The following is a 22,902-nucleotide window of genomic DNA, read 5'->3' as shown; positions in this document are numbered from 1 at the left end:
GTGTAGTTCTTTTTAATAAAACTTTGCCCATCATCTACCCCGGGCAGGGTTCTCTCCTGGGCCCTGAGGGCAAAGAAATGCATTAGACCCCATTAAATAGATGACTGACCATGAAGCTCCAGGATTTAGGTTTCTTTCTCATTATGCATGGAGATAGCAGTGCCTTGTGGGTTCCTGGCTCATTCCATCTTGAGGAATAGCTGTGGCTTGGATTAAAACTCAAACATAGGATACGAAGTCCGCTCTCAGGTCATGGGCTCACTTAGCCTTCTTGTAGCTAGGACTAGATCCAAGACCAGAGCCGGCCAGGCCAGGCAGAGGGACAGAGGAAGCCAAGCTGTGGCACCTTAGTGACAGCAGGAAGTGTGGAGTCTCAGTGCATGGTGTGTGGGATGGAGTGGCAATGGTTCTCAGCCCACCACTGGGCAGCGTGGTATAATGGGAAGAATCTGGAAGATTTAAGTTCATTTCCTGCTTTTGCTGTTTACTTGCTGTGTGACTTTGGGCAAGTTACTCAACTCTAAGTCTCAGTTTTCTTATCTGTGAAGTGGAGCTAATGATAGAACTGTGTTCTTAAAGTCAGAGGACTAAATGAGGTATGTAAAGTGTCAAAACAGTATGAGATACACAGTAGTTGCTTAATAAATGTGAGATCCTTTCTCATTTCTCTCATTGCTTAGAAACAGATAATGTTCCAGTTCTTAGGTTTCTTTGACAAATAGACTGTGAAAAAGATGACACTTATTTTGATGAGTTAGGTGAAGGCCAGTGCACCTGGTTAAAGTATTCGCTTTAGAGGAACCCCAGGAACTCTCAGGCTTGTAGGAAGCATCTGATTTTATGTAAGTTGACACAGAAGGAAAATGGGCCCCAGGGAAGAGACCAAGCAGCTTATGATCAGACAAGTGAGTTGCTGATTCAACTGGGACCAGAAGCTTGATCTCTTGACCCCTTTACCCCCCATCGCAGTGTCTCACTGCCTCTCTTATAGGCGGGCTTGATTGCTTCCCAGGGCTAGAGATAGAGGTCGCTGCTCCTGCGTGCCCAGGCAGGACTGTAAATCACACAGCACGATGTCAGAGGCCTCTTTTCTACCTGGGGAGACAAAGCTATGCATCAGAAAAGAGCGCTGCCTTCGTGGGGTAGGATAGCGGTAAATGCTCACGTGTGGGGCCCAGACCAGTGCACTGATAACCTTTCATATCTTTTACTTGTCTCCTCCTATACCCACTGTGTTCCAGCAGAAGAGAAACAAAGTTTTTCCTGGGTCATTTTCTTGTTTACAGACCCTCTCTTATTAGAGTTATCATGGATAGTATGTTGAAGGCCATTAAAAATTACAATAATCTGACTGGGAGTAAATTGCAATGACTCAAATATAAGCTAACAAGACTAATGCAATGTTTGTCATCAGCAGGTTTATACTTAATGGCAATGGGTTAGGATTAGAGGCCCTGAGAATCAGTGGGTCGTGTGGCACGACGTTTTGACCTGGGTTGGACAGGAGAATGCATTTACAAACAATGGGAGTGTGGGGACAGGTGTATAGTGGATAATCCCTGGCAGGAGAAACACAACCGAAAATTTACAGTTGGGTATGGGAATGGTCACAGATGGATATCCTCAGAGAGTAGGATTCTCAGGAGATGACGGACATGGGCAGAAGGGTGAACATATTCTTGGTAAATATGATATGTCTCTCCTTACCCCCGGTTAAAAACCACTGGCATAGACTGTGTTCTAGAGCGTGGAGGGGAGCTATCCCCAAGAGCTAGAGGTCATGGAAGTGTTCCTGGAGGAGGTGGGTAATCCTACCAGTATCCTTCCTGGTTTTACTGGCAGGAAACCGAGCCCATTCTCTTTGCCTCCACAGGCTCGCTGTGACCAACACCACCATGACAGGGACTGTGCTGAAGATGACCGACCGGAGCCATCGGCAGAAGCTGCAGCTGAAGGCCCTGGACACAGTGCTGTTTGGGCCTCCTCTCTGTGAGTCCTGTGGAGAAAAGGGCTACTGATGTGCCATGGAACCCAAGGCTTTTGGGGTGGCTAGGCTGAGGTCTTGGGTCTCCTAGGCATACCTGCAAGACAACACCTCCACTCTTTGCACTAAGAAATGAAAATATGATATGAGGTATCAAATAGTCTTATATTTTAATCCAGCCAGATGTCAAGGTCCATTCATTAGATACATTAAGAAAATACCTACTTTATGCCAGTGCTCTGCTGGACTCTAGAGGAAGATGTGGATGAATCACATTCTGCCCTAAAGGGACAAGATGAATGTTCCAGAGAGGTACACAGTGCTTCTGAGGTCCAGAGGAGGGACAGAGAAGGCATCCTAAAGAAGAGGTGGCATGTGACCTCTGCCGGTAAGGATGCGTAGGGCTTTATTCTGTGCAGGTGGCAGGAGAGAACATTCTAGGTGGAAGAAACAACTGGAGCAAGAATACAAAAGCTCAAATATGAAAAGTATGCTCAGGGATAGCAAGTAACCCATAGGGTCTGAACGCCATCTAGCTGTTCCTTGCTTTTACCGTGGACCTGCAGAGTATGAGCTGATTGCTGAACATCTTGTGTGCTTGGACAGCCACAGAGGACTAAGCGGGCTTCCGTGGAATCACAGAGACACACTCAAGCCTAAGGAAGGAGTAGTCTCTTCAGCCAGCGGCTACTTGAGAGAATTAGGTAGTTCAGTTCCTGAAGATTTGCAAGGTGGGAATGGCCAGCCCTGCCATCCTTTTCCTTATTCTAAGTGCACTCTGGGAGAACAAAAGTGGTCAGATTTCTTCACCAAGCAGGATCCTAGGGCCCACTTCCTGCCCTTCTTGCACTATTGGCATCAGTTGGAGCAGGCTATAGAACCAAGAACCAGTCCAGAGAAGCAGCTGGCAGGCAGGATCGGAGACTGTAGAACATTTTCCCATCTGTGCATTTGGCCTGACACGTGCCCAGGCTGATGTCTCAGTAGAGGCGGGTGGGTCTGTACTTTTTTTGTTTTTTAAATTTTTAATAAATTTTATTTTTAAGAGTAGTTCTAGGTTTGCATCAAAATTGAGTGAAAGTACACAGATTTCCCATATGGCCCTGCCCCCATACATGTATAGCCTCCCCCATGGTTAGCAGCCCCCCCAGTGGTACCTTTGTAACAACTGATGAACCTACACTGACACAGACTCAGAGTCCACACTTGACATTGGAGTTGACTCTTGGTGTCGCACAGTCTATGGGTTTGGACAAACGTATAATGACATGTATCCACGGTCATTATAGTTTTGTATAGGCTGGTTTCACTGCCCTAAAGATCCTCTGTGCCCCACCTATATATCCCTCCCTCCCCCCCAACCCCTGACAACCACTGGTGTTTTTTTTTTGTTTTTACTTCCCTGTAGTTTTCTCTTTTCCAGAAGATCTGTGTCTTTTGAAAAATGTGAAACAAAGCAACATGGGAGAAGACTATTTTTTTTCTTTTCCTTTTCCTTTTCCTTTTTCTTTTTCTTCTTTTCTTTCTTGCTTGTTTTTTTTCTTTCTGGTCTTAGGACACAATTTTGCTTACCATTCATTTATAATGTTTTGAATAAATGACACAATGAATGGCTGTAGCCGTTATGTGAGGCCCACCCTCTGTACTGAGCAAAGGCCTTTCATTCACTAACATTTATTGAGCAACTACTGTGTACCAGTATAAATGACAGGGTCCCGGCTCTCAAGAGGTTCCATCTAGGGGCGCCTGGGTGGCTCATCGGTTAAGCATCTGCCTTCGGCTCAGGTCATGATCCCAAGGTCCTGGGATTGAGTCCTGTGTCAGGCTCCTTGCTCAGCCAGGAGCCTGCTTCTCCCTCTGCCTCCTGCTCCCCCTGCTTGTGTGCTCTCTCATGCGCTCTCTCTCTCTCTGATGAATAAATAAAATCTTAAAAAAAAGAAGTTCCAGGGGCGCCTGGGTAGCGCAGTCGTTAAAGCGTCTGCCTTCGGCTCAGGGCGTGATCCCTGGCGTTCCGGGATTGAGTCCCACATTGGGCTCCTCCGCTGGGAGCCTGCTTCTTCCTTTCCCACTCGCCTGCTGTGTTCCCTCTCTCGCTGGCTGTCTCTCTGTCACATAAATAAATAAAATCTAAAAAAAAAAAGAAGTTCCATCTAAATGGAGATAGACATATCAACAATAGAGTAAATGATCAATAAATACAGCTATTGTGGAAATTTTCCAGAGTTCAGCTGGAAGCACAAAATAGGGACAAGTTTTCAGTTTGAGTCCGGGAAGCTTTATGGAGAAGATCACTCTTGAGATGGGAAGGAGCTTTATCAGGCTATTCCCGTGAACAGCTTATACCCCTGTCTTTGCATACACCGGCAAGAACACTTGCACGAGAAGAATCAAACCCAGCAGTAAAAGCTAAGCTACTTCTGCAGCTCTCCTCTGTTCCCCGCCAGGAAGGGGAGGCCTTTAGCAGCCCGAAAGCCTTCTTTAGTCTTCTGAGACGTGTCATAAGACTGTTACTGTTCTGTATCAAAATAGGATTTGCCATATCTGAAAGGGTGCATTAGAAACTGCAGGTTAAAGTGGCAAGGATTCTACCCGGAAAGATCAGCTGGGGCTGGAGAGCATGGGAACCAGAGTCCTAGGTGCAGGGTGATGGGTCCAAGGGGTCAGAGCCAGCAAGAAGGGCTAGTATAGCAGGTTAGACTGATACCAGGACGGGAGGGGTATTTTCTCCTAGGCTACCTTCAGATGGCCGATAGCTTACGTGTGACCTAATGTACGGGAGTCAGAGGGCAGCAGAAGACAGTGTTAGATGTACCCTTTCAGATATGGTAAATCCTATTTGATACACAACAGTAACAGTCTGATGATATGTCTCAGAAAACTAGAGAAGGCTTTCGACGTAGGCAAAAGAAGACACTTCACACCCACTAGGATAGGTACCTTAAAAACAAAAACAAAGAAACAAAAAGTGGAAAATAACTAGTATTGGTGAGGGTGTGGAGAAATTAGAATTTCGTCTGTTTCTAATGATAATGGAAGATGATTCAGCTGCTGTGGAACACAGTGCGGTTGTTCCTCAGCAAGTTAAACATAGAGTTACCAGACAGCCCAGGAATGCACCCAAGGAATTGAAAACAAGCACTCCAACTAGTCCATGCACGCATATTCATAGCAGCACTGTTCACAGTGGTCAAAAGGTGGAAACAACCCAAATGTTCATCAGTGGACAAACGGCCAAGTAAGTGGTAGCACATACAGATACAGTGGACTGTTATCCAGCCACAGAAAGGAATGAAGTTCTAATACACGCCACAACATGGGTGAACCTGGAAAGCATGCTAAGTGAAAGAAGATAGACGTAAAAGGTTACCTATGGTATGATTCCATTTATATGAAATATCCAGAATAGATACATCCATAGAGACAGAAGACGGGTGGCTGGCAGAGACCGAAGGAAGTGAGAAATGGGGAGGGACTGCTAGTGGGTATAGGGTTTCTTTTGGGGTAATGATAGTGTTTTCAAATTAGTTGTGCTGATGGTTGCTCAACCTTGTAAATTTGATAAAACCCCTGAATTGCACATTTGTTATTTTTATTTTTAATTTTTTAGATTGATTTATTTGAGAGAGAGAGAGCATGAGCAGGGAGAGGGGCAGAGGGAGAGAGAGAAGCAGACTCCCTGCCGAGCAAGGAGCCCAATGTGGGGCCAATCGCAGGTCCCCAGGATCATGACCTGAGCGGAAGGCAGACGCTCAACCAACTGAGCCACCCAAGTGTCCCTATTTTAATTTGTTTTGAAAAAATTTATTTATTTATTTTAGAGACAGAGAACACGCATGCGTGGGGAGAGGCAGAGGGAGAGAGGGAATCTCAAGCAGACTCCTTGCTGAGTGTGGGGACCGAGGCGGAGCTCAATCCCAGGACCGTGAGATATGACCTGAGCAGAAAGAGTCGGACGCTTAACGATCTGAGCCACCCAGGCGCCCCTGAATTGTAGATTTTAAAAGAGTGAATGTTAGGGTATATGAATTATATGTCAGTGATAATAAAACATGTAGAACTTGATTTTTTGTAACTCTTAGACTTCCATTTAGAGAACTTCTTATAAAATTTAGGAAAGTAAAGTACCTTGGTTTCTTTTCCAAATTTCTACTCGTTGTGTGACCTTGTATAGGTCGGTTTTCTCAGGATGTGTTTTCTGATTTGTATTATGAAACAATTGAGCTAAAGGATCTTTGATTCCTTTCAGGTGAACATTCCATGGTTTTTGAGAGGAAACCCTTTGATTGATAACTGTCCTGGTAAAAGGGTACAAGACAGGAAGTGTGTTCCTTCTGCTGCTGTCTGTATCCTGTACTTTTAGGCATCGGTCCTTGGCCTTTGCCTTATCAAGTGACCTTCGGCAATTCAGTTCTCCTAGATTTCAGTTTCTTTATTTGTGCTTGGTCATTAAGGCTCTTACTGGCTCCCTCCTTCAAGGACTCCGATAGAGCTGGGTGTTCTCCTGGGAGCTGAGGTTTTGGAATCCAGTAGCTGTCCTGATGGCAAATACTGTTTTTATACTTTCCTACTGATGGCTTGTTAAGGAAAATTTTTGAAATTGCCAGATGGAAGCTGAGGAAAATACTAGGTAGCTCTTTGCCAGGAGACTTCTGCAACGATGAAGCCGTGTGCGGTGGGTGCCTGCAAAGAATCCCTTATCTGTGCCCTCCAGCTCTGTTTTCCCACGTGAGCGTGGGCTAAAGTCCCTACTTCACTGCTGCTCCCTGTCCAACCCCACGCAGGACTTAGCATGACGGCCGGTGGTTCGGCACCAAGGGTGAGTTCTTAAGGCTCACCAGAAGGCAGGCCGCAGATAAACACCCCAGAGAAGCCGGGCCAGATACAGCTAGCTGCCAGCCATGGCTACCTTGCCTAGCCTTAATGAAAATCCTGCCATCCGTCGAAGCTTGAGAAATCGCAAATCAAAGGATTGTTGTGCAGTAGCCAGGAAGGTCTGCTGAGTGATCAGGGTCCCTCTGTCCCCAGCTGCCTCCGAGCTTGGGAAGGGGGAAGAAGGATCAGACCGGCTCAGCACAGAGCGCCTCAGGGCCCATTTTGCGGCAGTAGAAGGCCTCCCGGTCGTCCCACCGTGGCGACAGCAGAGTCAGCTCCACGGCGGAGTTGGCTCTAGGCTTGCAAGTCTGTGCGGGGCTCTCCCAACGGTGCCGTGGGCAGGGTCAGGTGTGCTCCGACACTCGAAGTCCCGAAGCAGCGTGCAGCGGGGGCTCCGCCGATGCCTCCCTGGGGCAGCAGAGCATTCGCTGAGGGGGCTTTGCCTCCTCTGCAGGTGATTTCTCAGAGAGATGGAGGCTCAGGCAATGAGGTGAGTTTTTAGAGGTCGTTCAGCTCTTAAATGGCGGAGCCATGGCTCAGACCCAGTTTGTGGCTTATATTTCAGTGTTTTTTGTACTATGTTGTCTCGTCCTCCACTTCTGGGAGAGCAAGCAAGACAGACTATAAAGAATTCCGTTTGAAATCAAGCAACCTGGCTCTATCATTCAGTGGCTTTGTGACCTTGGGTACATTCGCAAAGTTCCCTATGTCCTAATTTCCCCTAAATAAACGGTAGCTACTGTTTTGAGTGTGTGCCTACTGTGGTTAATCCTGGGCTAGGGGCTGGTATGGCCTTTGAGCTGTTAGCAGGGGTATGGGGAAGGGTGCGAGAGAGGCCTGCAGAGTAGTTGTTGGGGTGGGGGGCGTGGAGAGGAGGGCAGGCGTACACCTTGTCTTCCTTCCTCAGAAGTCGTGCCCTGGAAGTGGGAGTGGCTCCTCTCCAGCAAAGCTTGTTTTCTTCTCTGTCAGCTCTATCCTAACCCTCTTTTTCTTTTTTTTTTCAACTCACTTTTCAAGCCTTCTCCAGGATGCCTTTCCAGCCTCTTCCCAGGCATGTTCAACCCTTCCCTCTTACTTTCCTCTGGGATCCTATAATCCTTTGTACCTGCCTTTTTTTTTTTTAATTACAGTCTCTTTTCCTGTTACCCTTTAAATGGGGAACTCCTTGACGGTAGAAACAGCTTTGTTCATCTGTCGTCATAACTCAGCATATGGCCCAGCAATGAGCAGGTGTCAGGAAACGTACACTAAAAGTTTTACAGAAGGAGGCTGGGCCTCTTCGGGGCTATAGGACAGGGGCGGTGGGAGAAGAGTCTGGCCCAGCGTGGTAGCGGGGTGAGTACCATGGAGTGTCTTCTGTGGACTGGTGAGTCTGCTAAAGTGCTGTTTGGGCTATAACCAGAAAGCAGGAGGAACAGGTCTTCCAGGTTAACCACACATCTCAGCACAGAAGGCTGTGTAAATGACCAAAGAAACTCCTAGCACATTATTTTGGTGGTAAGGGATGAACAGGTGTGTCTGTCAGGGGCAGAGGTATTGTGGGCAGTGGAGAAGGTGGTGAGACTAGATTGGGAGAGGGGATTCTTCTAGAAAGTGATAATGACTGGAGGCTCACTTTCTCAAAGCTAACTGTACCCTGAAAATTCTCACCATTACTCCTGCCTCTGTTAACATTTGTTTATACCCTCCTCCTTTGCCTCAGGCCTGATTGTGTTAACAGTTGACCTCATTTTGCAGCACTCAGGCTGGGAATTCTGCCACCCTCTGGCTCCCCAGGTCCTAGCCAGCTTTCCTGGTTAGCTCTGTTCACCTAGCCAGCCACTCTGGCTCTCAGGAAAGCTCCGCTGTCTGTCTGCCTGCGGTCCGTCTGGCCTGGCTGAGCTCACTGGGGGTGGGGTGGGTTCTGAGAGCGGAGCCTGTAGAGGAGCTGTCAGGCCAGCTAGCCGTACTCTCCTTGTCCTTTCACACGCACTTGATATTGTACCCCCTTTCCTGCTAAAACCTGCCTTCTTTCCTTTCCACCTTTGCTGAGCACCTGGTCTGGTCAGACTCTGGCTTAAGTACGGGGCCATAGACAGAAGTCTTGTGTGCTGGGCCTCAGGAACTCACAGACTAACAGAAGGCGACCAGCATGAAAGCTGAGAAACACACAAGGGAGTCCCTGAGATAGCAGTGTAGATAACCCATATTTACCTGTCCAAAGAGTGGGTCGGTCAGGGAATCGTAGTCGGAGGAGAAGGAATGGAAACATCTCTGTAGACTGTAGTGGGCTGGGCAGGTGTTAGGAAGTGAAGAATGGGAGTGGAATTATGATGGGGAGAAGTACATCGTTAGTAAGGCATGGATTAGATTCTTCTTTTTTCTTCTTTTTCTGATATAACGGTTTATAGATTCTGTATTAGGGTTCTTCAGAGAAACATAACCTGGGTGGATGGATAGATAGGTAGATAGACAGACAGATATATATATATAAGGAGGTTTATTATAGGAATTGGCTCACATGATGATGGAGGCCAAGAAGTTCCATGATCTGCCGTCTGCCTCCAGAGAACCAGGAAAGCCAGTGGTACTATTCAGTCTGAGTTCGAAGGCCCGAGAACCAGGAGGGCTGGTGATGTAGGTCCGGGTCAAAGGCCAGAGAATCAGGGGCTGCTGCTATAAGTCCCAGTCTGAGTCCCAAGACCCGACAAGCAAGAGGCTGATATAAGAGGGCAGAGAGTGAATTCATCCTTCCTCCGCCTTCTGCTTCTATTCAGGCTCTCAGTGGCCTGAGGATGATTGAATGACATGCACTCGCATTAGTAAAGACAGTCTTCTTTACTCAGTCTACCGATTGAAATACTAATCTGTTATGAAGGCAACCTCACAGACACACCCAGAAAGCTCTCTTGGCATCCCTTAGCCCAGTCAAGTTGACACATAACATCACAGATTCCCTTAGGACTGTGGGGTTCAGTCCAGGGATCCACCGAAGGGACCTGATAATTCTCACCTCTTCTTCCAGCTTTAAACTTCTCTTCTTTAAACTCCGCATCCACATTCTTAATTACCTAATGGAAATGTCCATCTGAAGATTTCCAGAACACCTCAAAGCACTCTCATTCATAACTGCACTTGATCTCGTTAGTAATTGTGTGACAGTGCGTTTCAGAGCAGAGGAAGGAGAGATCCGGGTGGGGCAGAGGCAGGCAGAGAAGCCAGACTCCCTAAGACTCAGTGCAGGGTGCTTCTTTTGATGGCTCAAGAATTCGTCCACATGAGGCCTTCGGTTTAACCTTACAGGCCTGGCCATTTAGCCTTTGGATATTTACTGTCCTAATGGCAATGCCACGGTCCGCTCCCAGGGTGTTCTTTGGGAGAAAAACTCAGACTTTGGAACTCTTACAGCCACACTCAGGCTAGACTGGGGGATCATCTCCCTAGTGAGCGATGTTTGCATGTAACAAAGCAGAAGTAATCCCTGCTACACCAGTAGGAAAGTTATAATGAGAGAGTGGGGTGTAGCAGAAAGACCATGCAGTCAAGCAAGTCTGGATCCGAGTCCCAGCTCTGTCACTCTTCATGAACGAACTCCAGCAAGGCAGTGCTCCCATGGAGCCTCAGTGTTCTGGTCTGTAGAGTGGGAATACAAATACCCTGCCTCCTAGAGTTGCTGCAAGAATCCGAACTGGTGGATATAAATAAGTGCCTGATACATTATGTATCTTCTCTATTTCCCTTCCTTTCCTGTGTGGGTTAAGGAGAAAGAGATATAGTACTTGAAACTTATCAGTTAAGATTCAATTCCACGGATATTTACTGAACCCGTCTGTGAACTGGCCAGCGCTGTGCTGGGCGCTGGTATATGGACGAGTGATGATCACCAAGGGCCCCAGAGTCAATCAGCCACATCAGGCTCATTTTCTTCCTGCCAAGCTTGGTAGCTCATGGGATGGGACAGGCAGGATCTCTGAGCTCTAGCCGTGCATTTGACAAGGCAGAAGGGTGCATGGAGTGGATGCTTGTATTTAAATGGAGTTAAAACTGGTTGAAGAGATCCAGAGGGTACTGATAGGTGGAACAGTATTACCTTAGAGGAGGGAGGGTGACTGTCAGATCCTATCCTTGGCCTTGGTCATTCAGTATTTGTATTCATGACATGGGTAAGAATATGAAGTTGGATAAAATAATAGACTCTTGTTCCACATTGATCTGGACAAGGTAGGGTAGGGACCGAATAGAATAGCTAGGTGCCCAAACTGCACGCCCGCCTTTAGCATTTTGAAGTGATGGAGGTCGTAGGGGGCGGGTGCTGGTTTCACAGAGTCTTGTTTGAACAGAAGGACCTCTGACTTTTGGTAAGAATGTAAAGGGGGTGCTGGAGTTGGGAACCCGTGGCAACCTCTGGTAGAGGCTGTGTAGGGGGCCTGTGTGTTCCAGAAAGAAAGGCAGCTCACTGTGCTGCAGACATATCTCTTCTTGGGACCTGAAAGGCAGGAGAGTGAAGACTTGCCTATGGTTGGAAGGGTCGGCCTGCCTGGAGGCTAGAGGACAGCCACCAGTGGACCCTCAGTTTTCTCTGTGAAAGTGTGGCATCAACATGTAAAGGACATGGCTGCCACCCCGCTCCTCATACGTCCCCTCCCTTGGATGGAAATAGGATGTGCTAATCTGTCTTTGATCCCACACCCATCCCCATGTCCTGCTGCTCGGCTTTCAGTCAGGAACTATGAATATAACCCATTTGTCAAACTGGGCCTCAGCTTCACATGGTTTCCAGCTACCTGTGTTTTTTCCTGCTGTCTAGAGCCTGCTTTAACTTGGTGGCTCCACCTGGGTCCTTTTGGAGTCACATCAACCCCTTGTCCTTACCAGGCACTGGGATCCTGTCAGTCCTGCTTCCCCCCCTCAACCTGAGGGTACCCTGCTGTGCACAGGAGGCCACTCCCTCTTCTCTTCCTGCGCTGGCTGGCTCGCACACCTGCGGCTCCTCTGAACCCACTGCTCCTCCATCCCAAGTTGAGAACAACCCAGGCAGGGGCCACCGTAGCAGCCCTGCTCTCCTTGTGGTATCTCTTCAGCTCTCCTGCGCCGTGGCTCAGAGCCCAGATCTGGTAGGCTGGGAACAATGGTAGGCTCCGGGAGTGGCCCTCTTCTGCTTGGCTCAGTTCTCAGGACATGGCTTTTGTACTTATCTCCTGGTATTGTTCCTTGTTCGGCTTTTCGGTTTTGCTCTGAACCCCAGCCACCAGCCCGTGGCCACATTGCCGCCAGGCGTTCCCCGTCTCTTCCTGGCACGCGCAGTGTCTTCTATATTCCAGCCTCTTGATGTTCCTCCTGTCCTACCTGGTCCCTGCATTGAGCCCACAGCCTAGAAATGCTCTTCCGCGGATGGGACTTGCAGACCTTTACCTGATCTGGGCTCTGTATCTTGTACCTGGAAGCGCCGAGTTGTGCAAGAGAAGCAGCTCCTGCAGGAACTTCAGTCCCACAGCCAGGCCTCAAGCTCTAGTGATATCCCTTTATACTGTCACCAACGTCCCTTTCTCCCCACTCTAGCGCTCGAGCATTGCTTATCCCGTAAGACAGAAGCCACTGGGTGTGGGCACGTGGGCTCATCGTAGGCCAGGGGTAGCTGGGATGTCCCGAGAAGACGCTCGGTTTTGAGGGAAGTATGATTTAATAAGCTTCCTATACTGCTCTCGGGCTGCTCTCATCTTTTCCAAAGTAGGCTGAGGACTTCCTGTACTAGTGTGTGGCACACGTGTGTCTAAGAAGAGAAACTAACTCGTCTGGAGCGGGAAGGCTTCGTGCAGGAGGGGCTGCAGTGGAGTCTGCAAGGCTGAGTGTGCAGTGGGCAGCCTGTCTCACCAAGGCTTCCTCTTCGGCAGTGACCCGCCATAATCACCTCAAGGACTTCATGCTGGTGGTGTCTATCGTTATCGGTGTGGGCGGCTGCTGGTTCGCCTACATCCAGAACCGTTACTCAAAGGAGCACATGAAGAAGATGATGAAGGATCTGGAGGGGTTACACCGAGCTGAGCAGAGTCTGCATGACCTTCAGGAAAGGTAAGGCCCTTCCCCTTCCCCGTAGCCGTGGTGCCGACAGCTCTTGGGAGCCTCCTGTTTCCACCTGGGTTGTGGCCCATCTCGCCCCTGAGACGTGCTGACGTGGCTGCCTAGGCCGTGCCATACTTCCAGGGCTGCTTCGGGACTGTCAGTTCCCGCCTTTGCTCTTGCACAGGCAAATGTTCCTCCCCAGGGCAGAAGCTTATTTCTGTCAGAGATCCCCTGGTTGGATGGCCTGCCCCTTCGGTCCTTCTTCCTGCATCTGAACTGTTACCCTTCCCCTAGAAATAGACATAATGAACTGTTCCTCACTGTTCCCCAAAGAAACCTCACAAATCTGTCTTCCTAATACTTGTAGCTCTTTCTTGAATGGAATCTAAATCTCCTAAGTACTCACTTGTTATGTGACTTTGGGTAAATCCCCTTCCTCTTCTGGGACTTAGTTCCTCATCGGTAACATGAGGGGGTTGAACTAATGGCCTTCTGTTTAAACAAAACATGGCTTAAAGACTATTGTAGGAGATCTAGCTGTGAAAAGAAGCTGTCAGTCAGTCAACCTGAGTACTTTCCGACATCTAGGAACAAGGTCTGTGCTGGAAATCGGAAGGAATTCACTGCTCCGGGGGCAACAAAGCTCACACACATATGAAGGAGCAGTGCGCACGCCCGTAGTGCAGTGACTTGTGCCCACTGATGGCGTGAGGACTCTAGGAACAGGAAGGGCACAGAGGCAGGAGATGAGTGGATGTGGACTCCAGAAGGCGACCTTGAAAGATGGGTAGGGGGTCCTGGTAGTTAAGGTTGAACATATATAGAGTGAGGCCAGATCCCTGGCACCTTAAACTCACATGGAGAAGTTTTTGTAAGATGCAAAAGGCAATAGAGCATTAATGCAGGTATTTGGTGCTTTGCTTTGTTTTGTTTTGATGTTGTTTTTAAAAGATTTTATTTATTTATTTGAGAGAGCGAGAGAGCACAAGCAGGGGGAGCGGCAGAGGGAGAGGGAGAAGCAGGCTCCCCGCTGAGCAGGGAGGCCCAATGCGGGATTCGATCCCAGAACCCTGGGATCATGACCTGAGCGGAAGGCAGACGCTTAACCAACTGAGCCACCCAGGCACCCCAGTTTTGTTTTGCTTTTGAGCGGAGGAGGGACCTACTTCAGGACTGCCTTTTAGAAAATTATTCTGGCAGCTTAGGGATTCTAGTTTGGAAGTCTTTGCAGGAATCCAGGTGAAAGGAAATGACATGTGGCTCTTTTCTGTTACTTTTAAATGATAGATACTCTTTTCTTTGGAGGGTGGGGAAAGGATTTCTTATGAGCTAGGTATTATTAACTATTTAAACGTGTTATTTTTTAATCACCACAACTGTGTTAGGTAGAGACTATTATCATCCCCATTTTAGAGCTGAAGAGATGAGGGCTCAGAGGGTGAGTGCTTTGCTTAGGGTCACATAGCAGGAAGTAGTAAGCCAGGAGTTTTGACACCCAGTGCTGTCCCGGTAAAGGTGTCCCTCTCAGATTCATTGCCATTGGCTGGGTTTCTAAGGGGCGAATGGAGTTTTATCTCTGAGCTGATTCCTGGCTACTTCTCTGGGCCCCTTGTTCCTGGGCCCTTTGCCAACTGGGGGCTAAATGCTGCTGTCTGGGCAGTCCCCATTCTTCATTTGTCTGAAAAGCATGTACTGTTTTCATTCCAAAGGCAAGAATCTAGGCAGGAGACTTTCCAAGTTTGGGGATAAAACTAAGCTCCCAGTCCTCCCCGCTCCCCAAGGCCTCCAGAGCTTAATGACCACTGTGGCACTTGGTGGAGGCACAGATGCATGCGCACACCCGGAGACAGGCTTACACACGTGCACACACACGTCTTCCTCTGACAGTGTCCAGAGCCCACACACCTCCTTGTCCCTCCTCACTTTACTGGGCCTGTGCCGCCAGCCACCACAGAGCTTTTTTTTTTTTACAGAGTTCCTGATACTTTGGGCGAATAAATGTAATGCTACATGTGCATTCCAGGTAGGATTTCATTGGGTTTCAAGATAATTCTTTGAGGCAGGGATTTTGATTCCCATTTAGAAATGAAACAGGCCTGGTACAAGGAACAGGCTTGTCCATAGTCACACAGCTACTTAGGAGCCGGGGCCTGCAGGCGGGCTGCCTCCTTCTCTTGCTTGGAATATGCTAACTGACGGCTGCCGTCGAGGTGCTCAGGCTTCTGTGGAGGAGATGGAGTGGGGCAAGGCTTGTGCGTGTGTTTGCTCATTGCTGCACCCGGTAGTACTCACTGATCCTCATCTCTGCCAGATCTCCTTAGGACTATAAGAGTGGGTCGAGTTTCTTGGTTCTACTTTAAAGCAGTTCCCTATTATCTGGACAAGACAGACAGATCATAGGTTTTCCTGAAGAAGCTGCTCTTCAGTGAAGAACTGAATCCCTGATGATGTAATTTCAGGCAGTTGGGTGGTGGAAGAATACAGTAGAGGAGGGTGTTCAGCAAGGGAAGGAGAGGGGGCAGGAAATGGCGCCTCCGATTTGTTTCCGGCTGTGCCTGTAGCGCCACCTGGTGTGTACCTTGAGGAGGCTCAGCTGCCCTTTCTCTCCAGGGACAGAGTGGGCCGAAGACGGGTTTGTCAGCCGGAAGCTTGCAGCCTAGACCTTTTCCCCTTGTTCCTCCCTCCTGGTCCCACCACCTCGTTTGAGGCTTCAGCCACTGACACATCTGGACTTGGCAGTTTTTAGAGGTTGAGTTCTATCTTTAGAGCTTCTTTTCTGTCTCAACCTCTTCTGTTTCACCTACTTAATTAACTCGGTGGTCAGTGCTCTTTTCTGAGGGCCCCTTTTGTTCTGAGCTTGTCTTTCTGTGCCCCATGTCTAAGCCATAGAACCCTGTCTTCATCATCCTTTCCCCTCCTACCCTGGTCCCCTGTCACTTGGTGTTTCTTACTAAGATAGGACGACCCGACCGTGGCCAAGTCCTTCCCTTCTTCCAGAGGGCTTAGCAAACTCTTACTCTTTCTTGGGTCTAGCCCAGACCTCACCTTCCCTGACTCCTTTCAGGCAGAGTTGGTCCCTCCATCCTTTGGGCTCATCCAACAGCTTATAGGTCTCTCTCTTACAGAACTTATCACACTGCGTATAGTTATCTGTTTACTCGTCTATATTGGGCTAGATCATGAGCTCCCCAGTGGCAGGGACAGTTTTCTCATTCATCTTCGTGTATCTAGGACTTAGTGCAGGGTTTGGCATTCAGTAGACACTTGAAGTACTTGTTGGAAGAATGGATGAATGAATGGATGGATTAACATAGATATATAGAGGAAGGAAGGGAGGAAGGTGGGAGGCTGGATAGTTTTGTCAGTGAACAGAGGGAATGTGTGGGTGAGTATAAAGGTATATTTTCGTTATAACTGATCCCTTGAGATCTTACCCACCATGAAAGATACTCAGAAAGGAAACTCAGGGCTGGGGGCAGCAGGGGGCTCTCCCAAGCCCTGCCAAGCCCCTTGGTGTGAATTTCATTTTTCTGTGCTTCTGGGAACAGGTACTTAGGACTCCCAAGAGTTGCTGCTCAACTATTCCTTTCTTGTCTCCCCTAAATATCCCCACTGCCACCACCCTAGTCATATCTCAGCCATTGTGCCTTCTCTGGATCTTTGGGCTAGTTTGCAGGGTATTCTACATTTAGCCCGGGATAAAGGGAATAACTAAGAGATCTGGAGTCATAGATTGGAATTCTAGTCTCAGTTCTACCTGCAATTACTTCCCCTCTCCGTCTTAAATTTAGACCCGTCCTAGTCTGAAAATGATACAATACATTATTATCTGAGGGAGGACACATGGAAATACCCTGTAAACTAGTAGTTGTTAGGATCTTAGTATGTGAGACACCTCAGAGGAGGGACTCACATACCCAGGAACCTAGCTTGATTACTGGCAGGAAAATGATGGCCAATATAAGAGATATGGTAGCCACTGTGGTTTCTTTTGGCCCCGAGCTAACTCAGAGCCAGTCAACAAAATAGGGAGACTATATTCTCAGTGCCAGAGCCCTCATTTTCCTCTTTGGTGCCGCGACTCGTGGCGTATTGGCTGGCACCCCTTGCCTGGCCTTCTCCAGCTCCCTGCATCGCCCCCAGGCTGCACAAGGCCCAAGAGGAGCACCGCACAGTGGAAGTGGAGAAAGTACATCTGGAGAAGAAGTTGCGTGATGAGATCAACCTTGCCAAGCAGGAAGCCCAGCGGCTGAAGGAGCTGCGGGAAGGGACCGAGAATGAGCGGAGCCGCCAGAAATATGCTGAGGAGGAGCTGGAGCAGGTAGGAAAGTGTGCAAATTCCTGGATGCCCTGGGCAGTGAGGGTGGGAAAAGTGCAGGGGCCAGAAGGCTGGCTGGAATGTGTCATGAGTGAGGACTTTGAAATCTGGCTCAAGGAATATCTTCAAGAGTCACAAGAGTCTTACCAGTAAGAGTAGTAGAAAAGTTTCCAAAAAATGGTCACCATGATTTTCAAAGAAAAGGGGATAACAGGTGTTAACAGTTATTTTGTTTCTTTTTTATCGAAATATTTACATCAAGTATACAAATCATAACTATACAGCTGGAGAGCTTTTACCTGTATAACCACCAACCAGATCAAGATACAGGTTATCTTTTTTTTTTTAAAGATTTTATTTATTTATTTGAGAGAGAGGGACAGCAAGAGAGAACGTGCACCTGAGCGGTAGGGGGAGGGGCAGAGGGAGAAGCAGACTCCTTGCTGAGCAAGGAGCCCAATGCGAAACTCGATCCCAGGACCCTGAGATCATGACCTGAGCCAAAGGCAGACGCTTAACCGACTGAACCACCCAGGTGACCCCAGAATATCTTTTAAGCACCCCAGAAGGCTCACTTTTGCTTCCCCCTGCCCCCGTCAGTATTCCATCAGAAGGTAACTGTGGTTATAATCTCTAAACCGGATTTGTTTTACCTGAGTTTCAACTTCATATTAGTGCCATTATGTGGTATTTTTCTTCATACTTGGTGTCTTTCACTCAGCATTATGCCTGTGAGTCATCCATGCTACTGTGTGTAGTGGTAGTTGGTTTATTTGTATTGCTAAGTAATAACTCATTGCCTGAGAATATTCTAAATTATTTATCCGTTCTCCTTTTGGTAGACATTTGGGTTGTTCGCAGTTCTTTTTTCTTTCCTTTTATGAATGACACTGCTATGAACTTCCTTGCACATGTTTCTTGGTGAGCATAAGCACTTATTTCTATTGGCTATAATAGGGAATCTATATATTTAGCTTTATTAGAAACTGCCAGTTTTCCAAAAATGGTTGGAGCAGTCTGTACTAGCGCCAGCCAGTGTGAGAATTCTGGTTGAGCTACAACCTAAAAACCTCGGTATTTTTAGGCTTTTTAATTTTACACATTCTGATGGGATGTAGTGATATTTCATTGTGATTTTAATACTCATTTTCCTAATGACTAATAATAAGAAACATCTTTTCATAAATGCATTGACCATTTTGTTGGGAATCTCTTCTCATTTTAAAAGTTGTGTCGTCTGTCTTCTTCTTCATTGATTTACAAGCGTTCTTTATATATTCTGGATGCAAGTCTTGTCTGTCTGTATGTATTGCAAATATTTTCACAGCCTGTAGTTTGTTTCTTTTTTCCTCTCTCTTAATATTGTCTTTTAATGAACAGAAGATCTTGATTTTAATGAAGTGCATTTCAATCAATCTTTTTTTTTTAAACAGTTGCTACTTTTTGTGGCCTATTTGAGAAATCTTTCCCAATCCCCAAGATATTTTTCTAAATTTTCTTCTAGAAGTGTTGTTGTTTTACTTTTCACATGTTGGTTTGTAGTTTATTTCGACTTAGTTTTTGTGTATGATATGAGGTAGGAAGTCAAGGGTTTTTGTTTTTTTTGTTTCCCAGGTAGATAGGTTATTATGTCGTCCATCTGTCCATCCTTCTACCACCATGTCTTCTGAGGCTTGATATCGCTAGTAAGTTCTCCAGCTTTACTCTTCAAGATGGCCTTGGCTCTTCTAGGTTCTTTGCCTTTCTGTAATTAGCTTGTCATTCTACTACTCTTCCCCATTTCCCCCAAAAAAGCCTTTCTGGGATTTTTATTGCTTTTGTATTGAATCCATAGATTCATGTGGAGGAAAATTGACATTTTAACCAAACACTGCTTCCAATTCATGAGCATTGTTTATCCTGTCACCTATTGGGGTCTTTTATTTATTTATTTATTTTATTTATTTATTTTTTAAAGATTATTTATTTGAGAGAGAGAGAGAAAGAGAGACAAGCAGGGGGAGCGGCAGGCAGAGGGAGAGGGAGAAAAGCGCTCCCCGCTGAGCAGGGGCCTGGGAGCATTACCTGAGCCGAAGGCAGATGCTTAACCGACTGAGCCCCCCCCCATGCTCCTATGTAGGTCTTCTAAAATTTCTCTCAGCAATGTTTTGTAGTTTTCAGTGTAGACATCTTGCACTTTGAAAAAAATTTTTCACTTGCTCTTATTTTTGTAGCCTTTTTTTTTTTTAAGATTTTATTTTTAAGCAATCTTTATACCCAACGTGGGGCTCAAATTCATGACTCTGAGATCAAGAGTTGCATGTTTCACCGACTGCGCCAGCTTGGGGCCCCTTATTTTTCTAGTTTCTTGAGGTGGAAGATTAGGTTATTGATTTTAAACCTTTAATCTTTTCCACTGTAGGCATTTAGAGCTATAAATTTCCAGCTCTGCACCGTGTTAGCTGCTGCATTTACTAAGTTCTGGTATTTCATATTTTCATTATCATTCAGTTTAAAAGATTTTCTAATTTCTGTTGCAATTTTTTTGGGGGGGCCCACGGTTACTTAGAGTAAGTATGGCCTAATTTTCACATACTTGGGGACTTTTCTAGTTATCTTCTCATTGATTTCTAATTTAATTTTGCTGTGGTCAGAGAACATATACTGTATCTTTTCAGTTCTTTCAAATGTGTTGAGACTTGGTTTATGTCAACAGACCAAACAATACAATTGAAAGGCAAAGAGTTATCAAATTGGATAAAAAAACAAAACCCAGCCATGTGCTCTTTAGAAGAGATACACTGTAAGGATACAAAATGGTTCAAAGTAAAAGGATGAGAAGAGATATATGATACAAACACAGAAGAAAATAAAGCAGGCGTAGCTATATTAATATCAGACAAAGCAGGCTTTAGGGCAGGAAGTATGAATGGAGACAAAAATGATAAATGTGTGAATCCAACAGCAACATATAGCAGCACTTGATTTGCATACCTCTAACAATATAGTTGAAAAATATATAAAGCAAAAGCTGAAGAAACTAAAAGGGTAATAGACACATTTATAATCAAAGTTAGAGATTATAGAACACCCGTCAGTAATAAGCAGCCCGTCCAGTAAGGATGTAAAACATTTTAACATGATTAGTCGGTTTGCCCTTATGGACACACACAGAGCATTTCACCGGACCACCGCAGAGTACACCTGCCCTTTCGTGTTCGCATAGTGCTTCTGCTCCATTCCCTCCTCTCCTTCTGGGGATCCGGTATTCATGTGAGACCTTCACACTGGATTCCAGTCGTCTCTTATGCTTGCTTAGTTGTGTCTTTTTTTTTTTTTTTCCTCTCTGTGCTTTGGTTTGGTTATTTTCTATTGATTTATCTCTGATTCCCCAATCCTGTATTCTGCTGAGAGCATTGTGCTGTTTCACCTACCATCCAGTGGGACCCTACTCTCTGATACTGTAGCTTTCAGATCTAGAATGCTCATTTTACTCTTTTATAGATTCCAGTTTCCTGCCCAGAATCTCTGTGTTTTCATCTATAATGTCCATCTTTTCTGTATTTTCTGTAAGATTTCAATCATAGTTATTTTAAAGCCTTTTTCTGGTCACTAACATTTGGATCACTTATGAGACTGCCTGTTTTTCCGCTTGATTGTTGGTTATATTTTCCTGCCTCTTCTCATGTCTAGTTATTTATTTATTTATTTATTTATTAATTTTTATTTTTTAAAGATTTTATTTATTTATTTAACAGAGATAGAGACAGCCAGCGAGAGAGGGAACACAAGCAGGGGGAGTGGGAGAGAAAGAAGCAGGCTCATAGCGGAGGAGCCTGATGTGGGGCTCGATCCCATAACGCTGGGATCATGCCCCGAGCCGAAGATGCTTAACCGCTGTGCCACCCAGGCACCCCTAGTAATTTATTTTTATTAAATGCTGGACAGTGTGTATAAAATAATAACAGAGGCCCCAGATGATTTTATCCTCCATCAAATAGAGGCTCCCCCCACCCTCTTTCTTCTGTTAGGTGGGCCAATCTTGACCTTGGGCCAATCAGAAATGGAGCCATGTTGGAACCGGGTTGTCGTTTTAGTAAGACTTGGTCTAGCACTCATTTGTCCCAGTTTCTCAGGCATGTCCCTTCCTTTTTCTTGAGAGCTGGTGGATTTCCTTCTCCTGAGCCCTGAAAGACCACGAGAGATTCATCTCTGTCACTGGGAGGATTTTAATTTGGCTCTTCAGCTTCCTGCTCTTCACAGCTTCAAAATTTTGAAGCTGTCTTGAGGGGGGAACCAACAGTGTATTTGAGGCAGGTCCCTTCCTTCCTGAAATATTTTGTTTCCTAAGTATTATGAAATTATGGGAGATTTTATTCCGCCCTTTGGCCTAGCTATGTATTCTCCTGCACAGCCCCAGAACTCAGTAAATGCTCAAAGAAGAAAACTACATATTTCTTTGGGACATCTCCATTTCCAGTCTGTCATATCGGTACCATACTACCAGCAAAAACCAGGCTGGTTTCTCTGGGCTCCAGTGCAGTCCCACTGTCTGGGCCAAGCCCAGTTATCAGCTCTCACCCAGAACCATTAAAATCCTCCAAGTAAGAAAATGGCAGACAGTTGTGAACTCACCTTAGAAAGGCTTTTTCCCCTCTCTGGATTTTTAGTTCATCTAGTCCAGTGGTTCTCAAACTTTCTGGTCTCAGGACCCTTTTACTCTTAAAAATTATTTAGGGGCGCCTGGGTGGCTCAGTCGTTAAGCGTCTGCCTTTGGCTCAGGGCGTGATCCCAGAGTCCTGGGATTGAGCCCCACATCAGGCTCCTCCACTGGGAGCCTGGTTCTTCCTCTCCCACTCCCCCTGCTTGTGTTCCCTCTCTCGCTGGCTGTCTCTCTCTCTGTCAAATAAATAATAAATAAAATCTTAAAAAAATTATTTAGGACCTCAAAGAACATTTTTAAAGGGGCAATAAGTTGCTATTTACCCTGTTAGAAATTAGAACTGAGAAAATTAAAAAATATTTACTCATTCGGGGGCGCCTGGCTGGCTCAGTCAGAAGAGCATGCAACTCTTGATCTCGAGGTCGTGAGTTTGAGCCCCATGTTGGGTGTAGAGATTACTAAAAAAAAAAATCTTAAAAAAAATTACTAATTCATTTAAAATAAGTATAATAAACTCCTTATATAATAAAAAATTTAGTGAGAAATGATTTTTTTTACAATTTTGCAAATATTTTTAATGTCTGGCTTCATAGGCTACTGGATTCTTACATTAGTATCTATGGTCAGTCTGTTATGATATTACTTATCATGTAGCCTCTGGAGAAACCTGTAGTCTGTTGTGAGAGAAAGGGAGTGAGAAAGGTACATTAGTATTGTTATAAAAATAGTTTGATCTCACAGGTGCTCTGAAAGGATGCACTCAAGGATCCCTGGATCCTACTTTGAGAACTGGAGACCTAGTCCTTATTGCTTCTAGAGCCCTCTGAAGTCTTTGAAAAATTTTCATAGTTATAATAATTTGTCTTTCAAGAATTTCATAATTTTCATAACTTAGCCAGCTTTCCCCAGATGTGGTGCTGGATCAGAACTGTCCTTCTGCCGTGACCTACTGCATCCTGTGGGGACGTGGGGGTCAGGTGTGACTCCGTCGAGCACATGGCCAGTGGTTATTAACTTTGCTGCATGTTAGAATCCCTTGGAGAGCAT

General features: G+C 46.2%; 1 protein-coding gene across 2 annotated transcripts in view; it reads left to right on the top strand.

Moving 5' to 3' along the window:
- Nucleotides 1-22,902, top strand: part of STIM1 (stromal interaction molecule 1) — a 186,420-nt gene that overhangs the window by 151,166 nt on the left and 12,352 nt on the right. For both annotated transcript variants that reach the window (XM_008707267.2, XM_008707266.2), the window contains exons 5-7: nucleotides 1,874-1,989; nucleotides 12,727-12,904; nucleotides 17,039-17,216. In XM_008707267.2, the coding sequence (XP_008705489.1) occupies nucleotides 1,874-1,989; nucleotides 12,727-12,904; nucleotides 17,039-17,216 (472 nt within the window). The remainder of the gene's footprint in view (nucleotides 1-1,873; nucleotides 1,990-12,726; nucleotides 12,905-17,038; nucleotides 17,217-22,902) is intronic.

The sequence above is a fragment of the Ursus maritimus genome, unplaced genomic scaffold (genome assembly GCF_017311325.1).
Source record: "Ursus maritimus isolate PB19 unplaced genomic scaffold, ASM1731132v1 scaffold_16, whole genome shotgun sequence".
Classification (NCBI taxonomy): domain Eukaryota; kingdom Metazoa; phylum Chordata; class Mammalia; order Carnivora; family Ursidae; genus Ursus; species Ursus maritimus.
This window is presented reverse-complemented; position numbering and strand designations above follow the sequence as displayed.